We start from the raw sequence: 6,574 nt of genomic DNA, 5'->3' as shown, positions 1-6,574 counted from the left end.
GTGAAAGATTGTGAGGACTTTCTCCAAGAACTCAACTTTGTGTAGGTCAGAGCGGGACTTGAACAAGAAACCTTCATGTCCGATGTTAAGTTTCCTACCATGGGACCACAACGCCGTGTAAAACTTGCCTGTAATTGCCAGGATATCCTCCAGAGACGATCACTCCGTGGTCTCCTTTCTCTACATGAAGAATGCCATTGCCGCGCTCCCTTGAACAGAACAAAGTCCCTGTAGAAAATGAATAAATACATATATAAATAAATAAATAAATAAATAAATAAATAAATTAATTAATAAATAAATAAATGAACAATAAAAAACCCCAATATAATTAAATAGCATATATAAATTGATAATAAATATATTAATGATGTTAATGTATTTATTTATTTTATTGCATTTTGTTGTTGACTGACGAAGGATTTTGAGGCCGAAAATTTCCGTGTTTGGGATTTTGTTCTTTTCTGAAGCTGTTATATTCATTTTTGTTTATACATGTTTACAGTCCTCAGCTTCTAACAGCGTATCTAGTATGACATAAACTAATAATAAGATGATAGACAAATATAGGTAAAGGGCCGTAACTGCAATTTCAGACGGGTCTCACTGGCGGAAGGAAATTAACAAAGAGAATGACCAGTCCTTTCATTCTTTCCTACACGTAATAGGGTTCAGCAGACGTGACGTCACTTCACTTCCCTCCGGAACAATAGCGGACGCCCTTATGAAATACTTCTCCGACGAGCATAAAAGTGTATCAAGAGGAGAAAAGCATTATAATTCTGATCATGTTTTGACTTTTATACATTCTGATCACATGACATGTGAGAAAGTTCTAGCCAGCATGAAGAATATAAAGTACTGATTTTCTTTGTTTAGAACCAAACTGCTCAATGCTGGGCGGCCGTGACATCATACTATTTTGGACATCCGCATTTAACCAGTTAAATGCCGTACTCTGGAAATACTCGTATTCAAAGATTTGGCCAGAAAACTCGTCCTTCAAATATCGATAGATTTAAATAACCCTCATCTTGGCTAAAACTCTCAGCTGGGACTTCGCGTACCCACTCTACCAAGGACACCAGTTTATTATCGTTACCCCAACGATATACCGTACAGCTTTGCTTTTCATCTGACGAAAAACATTTTATTTTTCAATTTTAATCAGAAATCTCTCAATTGAAATAACGACCAATGAAAACGACTTTTAATTTTGTCAAAATGTCTAAAACCCGCTATGAAGAAGTTTCAACTTTGAGATTTTTTATCATTATGAGAGTCAATCATAATATTTTTTTTACATAATCGATCGATATTTGAAGGTAATGTCTTCTGTCCAAAACTACATTTTCACAGAAGTGTTTTGTCAAAGTATGCCAGCATGGATTATGCACAATCGCAAGATTCATGCATCGAGGGTACCCAATTTTGACGGAAGTCATAATAAAACGTCAAAGGGGAGATTACTCTTGATCCAAAGTCAATCCAAATGGACTAGACGCGTCAAAATTATGCCCGGAAGAATGATCCAGAAAAATCTGAATTGTCTTTCTCATTAATTTTGATTCGCGTATGCAGTGTGGTGTGGCCTTTTACGGACGAGACGGAATTTGTTTTCAACCTTATTTTTTGTGTGACCAACTCCTCGGTATTAAAATTTAGGGTTCATACCTACGTAGACATATTTGAAGGTCTGATAACCCAAAATTGGGAACAAAAGTGTGATGTCAAAATACTGGTTGCGATTTCCTTCGAATTTTAAAACCAGTCCTCCGGAGGACTTATACATGCATTGGGCAATTGATAGTCTGGTTTCAGAGTGATGACATCTTACTATCTTGACTAAAGAAACGCTGGTCGTCAATAAAAAATTATGCATCCTCGCTCTTTTACCCTGTGTACTCATAAAATGCCTATATCGATCGTCATCTTGTTACTAAAATTGTTATACCATCTTATGATTCATGTAGTAACCTATCCATTGTTCATTCATTGTCCGGTTACACTCTTCCAATGAGTTTTGAACCGGAAGAGAGGAAGGTGTGACGTCACAAATTCTGATTCCCTTTGTTATGGGCTTGTTTTTTTTAAAAAATTGAAATACTCTCAAACCAAAGAAAAATATCGTCCATTACAACAAAGTTAAATCAAACCCATAATTGCGGTCGGTTATCAGACCTGCAAATATGTGCACGCTGCTGATAAGCAAACGCAATTAATGATGGGCTTGATTTAACAGTGTTGTAATGGAGAATATTTGGCGTGGGTTTGAAAGTATTTCGATTAAAACAATGAGTCCATAACAATATGGGTTATGAGACCTGCAAAAAAGTAAACGTCGAATCATATACCTAGATTCTATTTTTACCGTTAGAAAAACATATATGTCTGCGCTAATTAAAAAAAAACTAGAAATTAAAAAAACAATCATATTTTGATCATAGACGTCTAGTTTCAAACTATACATTCAATATCTTGTATTATATAACACAAAAGGTTATTCAACGACCGTCTCTTTGCATGCACCATTTCATTATTGAAGAAAATAAATCCCTCTCTAAATCAAGATATTTGTTGTTCCAAATGATTGTTTCTTTCCTTTCTTAAATTGGACGCGCCTGAATTGTATTATGACTTGAAAATTCTTCCTTCAAATTATATCTATTGATTAGAATTATCATAATCTGGTGGAAAAAAACTCTCAAACTCGGGACTGTAATAATCCTCATCATGTCAACAACTCTCAAACCCGAGGCTTTCACGTAGTTCCAGGTTAGAGAGTTTTTTTTTGGGACAAAATAAAGGTCATTTTAATCGATCGATATTTGAAGATCGAGTTTTTTGGCCAAATTTTTAAAATCGTGTTTTTTTCAGAGTACGGCAGCTATCTGGATCATCCTAATGTGGTACCGAATTGACGGGATGGGTCACATATTATACTCGAGACAGGGGCGATTCACGTGCAAGGTAATTTATGAAATTGTCTCCAGAGACCCCGGAAGCTTTTCATTACTTCCGTATTGCAATCAAAGCAATCAACATGTGGTGATTGTCAGAATAATTCACAATAGCCATTTAGATTGATGATGCGAAACTTGAGATTTTTATATAGTGCAATAGTAAAAAGAAGATACAACAGAGAAAACTGAGACTTGCGGGGCACTGCTGGAGTCACAAGGAGGAGATTGCAAGCAGTCTTGTGCTATGGGAACCACTTGAAAGAATCAGAAACAGAGACAGGCAGAATAAAACATACATTGACTGTCTGCTAGATGACACAGGAATGGACAACACCCGGGAGCTGCGTACACTTATGGAGGACAGGACAGAATGGCGAAGACTTGTGGCTCATGTTGGGCGCATAAGTAAGTAGTAAGTAATAGTAAAAAGAAATTAAAGGGGAGTGTCTTACCACATTTCTGAGCACAAAGCCACATACAATGAAGACACGAATATAAGACAGATAGCAAAGGACAGCCTACGGAATAACGTGAGGCGTTTCAAACATTCCACTTGATAATATGTGCCAGTACATGAAATAATCAGCCGGAGAGTGAACATTTTGGATTTGCATTTATTTTGCATTTTCTGAAAGAATGTGCTCCCTAGGGCATATTAATCTTTTTTTTTGGAAGTAAATCGGTTGATTTTTCATGAAGTTATGGTCAGATGTATGGGAAAGGTATCCAGCAAGTTGTGTCAATTTTCATACTTTTTCAACTAGCTGTAAAAAATATTTAGAAGTGAAATTAAGCTTTGGTATTTCCCGAAGATGTACAAAAAGGGTTGATTTCATCATTTATGGCAATAACTCATTTTTGATAAAAATTGACCTTCTAACTAAACTTGGCAATATCTCAGTTCAAACCTTTTCACCATCCGACTGATTATGTCATTCGCTTTAATATATAATGTGTACCATATGTTTTCAACAACATTATGTAAATAGTCCAATTTTGCTGCTTGGAGCTCGAAGAAATTACTAACATTGATGAAATGGAATAGAAGCTCTAATTTAATTTACGAAGGCAGCTGATACGGACGTTTCGGGTTTTCCCTTTATCAACAAAACACGACGACTAAAACACTAAAGACGAATGATAGATGAGAGGACGACGTTGTTAATGAATAATGAAAACTCGTACATGGCACAGAGGTATTCACGTCTGTGGCTCAGACGCAGAGTTGTTACATCACTATTTGCGCTGCTATATGGCCCAGCGGTATGACACTCGCCTTCGTACCGGACGGTCCAGGGTTCGAGTCCCGCTCTGAGAGGCGCAAAGTTGAGTCCTTGAAAAAGGCTCTTCACTCACAGTCTCTCAGCGTACTCAGGTATAAAATAAGTACCTGACCGTAAACAGCGGTTTCTCTGTCGGAAACAATAATAGTAGTCCCCTTAACAGGCATCATGTCTCTTCCTACATGTTAAGTGTTGCTGTAGGCTAGGGACATCTTGTAAAGCACTTTGAGCACGTTTAGTGGTTATAGAGCTACACCAATGCTCAAGTTAAAAAGAAACTCTCTGGGCCATTCTCTGTGTCAGGCCATGTTGTAATGACGTAGGCACTGCTCAAACCCCTTGACTAGAGTTCGAAAGTCGAGTGTCGTACATCAAAATCTAGAGCATTGATATAAAGCAATATCCAACCAAACGTGCTCAAAGCGCTTTACAAATATTTACCAGCCAATAGCAACACTTAACATATAGGAGAAGACATACGCCTGTTTGGTGAGATTACAATTTTTTTTTCCGACAAAGACAACGTCGTTAACGACCAGGTACTCATTTTACACCCGAGTACGGTAAGAATATGAGTAAATTGCCTTATTCAAGGACTCTACTATGCGCCGCTCAGAAGAGGACTCGAACTCTGAACCTTCCGGTCTGAGAGCGGGTGTCAAACCGCAAGGCCAAAAGCCGCATTATGACAAGTCTGCCAAGACAATCCGCCCAATGGACACAATTAGACACAAAAGATGCAATCTCTGAATTCCATCTGATACTTGCCTCTTTCTGGAATATCATGTCTTGGGCTGAGGATTAACGGGTTCTATCTCCACATTTCGTCAAATTGAAAAAAAAAATATTAAAAATATTTTTGTTCTTAATAAGTTTACAAAAACGTCAGCCACTCTTTCGTACATAATATTTATTGAGCCATTTTCCGGATTTGAACAAAAATGTTTCTTCAAATAAATGAAGCCCTTTAAAATATGATAGTAATACGTGTAAATGTCTCACAATTTTCCAAAAGTGGAGATAGAACCAGTCTATCCTCAGTGTCTCAGTCCATCTCATGAATAAATCATTTGATGTCAGACTGTCTGTATTACAATATCGCGTTATTATTATCATCATTATTTCGTTCGGGAAAGGACAAGGTTTATAACCAGCCACAAGTCAGTGCAGAGATGCAATTTTTTTAGTGGAAAGAAGACAGGAAGGGTTTGGACATGAAGATAGATTTTCTACAAGTTATTTTTCAAAATAATGTACCATACTTCTCTTAAATCATTTGTTTTATTACTAATTCATCATCATTATTTCTTTCGGAAAGGACACGGAGTGAGTACAACCAGCCGCACGTGATAGAGATGCCATTTATCGTGAAAAAAAAAAGGCATCAAGGGAATTCGACATAAAATATTTTTTTTTACAAGTTATTATTCAGAATTATGGAGCATAGTACTCTCAAGTCATTATTGTTATTATTATTATTATTATTATTATTATTATTATTATTATTTTTATTATTATTATTATTATTATTATTATATTATATCATTATTATTATATTATATATTATCATCATTCATTATCTATTATTATTATTATTATTATTATTTTATTATATTATTATTATTATATATCATTATTATTATTATGATATTATTATATTATTATTATATTATATTATTTATTATTATATTTTTATTATTATTATTATTATTACTATTATTATTATTATTATCATTATTATTATTATTTCTTTCTCAAAGGATACGATGGACAACCAGCCACAAGTGTAGAATCGGGTAGAAAATGGTAGCAAGAGCAAGAAACTTGAGTATAAAGTTAGTTTTTCTAAGTCGTCGTTCAAAATAATGGAGCAAAGATTACTCTTAAAAACAAACAAAAGCAAAAACGAAACTCCCAAAAATAATCCCCCAACAATTGAAGTTTGATATAGAGCAATATCCTCGTAATGTACTCAGAACACTTTACAAGGGGTCTCAAGTCATCGGGGATCGAACTTTACACATCCTGGTTATGGGTCAGACATGCTGCCACTGCACCAAACAGGTTACCCAATGGTTGGGACGTTTTCGTGCTTATAATCTTTACAAGAGTACGCCGCGGAACAGCCGTGAATCCTTTCACGCATCATAGTCGTAGTCCCTCAGAGCCATAATGCGAAAGGAGAAGGAGATTATCCTTATTCTAAAGCTTGAAACGGACAATAGCAAATGTTTGCTACCCTTTGAATAGGACGCGAACAGACCCAGCCACCAAATCATTGTTGGCTGGACAGGGGGATGGGATGGGGGAAAAAAGTCTCGACTTAAC

The 6,574-nt window shown here is 35.9% G+C and overlaps 1 protein-coding gene across 9 annotated transcripts in view; it reads right to left on the bottom strand.

Annotated features, from left to right (window-relative positions):
* The window catches only part of LOC144976998 (neuropilin and tolloid-like protein 1), a 101,103-nt gene that overhangs the window by 23,742 nt on the left and 70,787 nt on the right, over positions 1–6,574 (bottom strand). For all 9 annotated transcript variants that reach the window (XM_078921669.1, XM_078921661.1, XM_078921665.1 and 6 more), the window contains one exon: positions 129–228. In XM_078921669.1, the coding sequence (XP_078777795.1) occupies positions 129–228 (100 nt within the window). The remainder of the gene's footprint in view (positions 1–128; positions 229–6,574) is intronic.

Source organism: Berghia stephanieae, chromosome 7 (assembly GCF_034508935.2).
Source record: "Berghia stephanieae isolate SIO BIC M18660-M18661 chromosome 7, UCSD_Bste_1.3, whole genome shotgun sequence".
Taxonomy (NCBI): Eukaryota; Metazoa; Mollusca; class Gastropoda; order Nudibranchia; family Aeolidiidae; genus Berghia; species Berghia stephanieae.
This window is presented reverse-complemented; position numbering and strand designations above follow the sequence as displayed.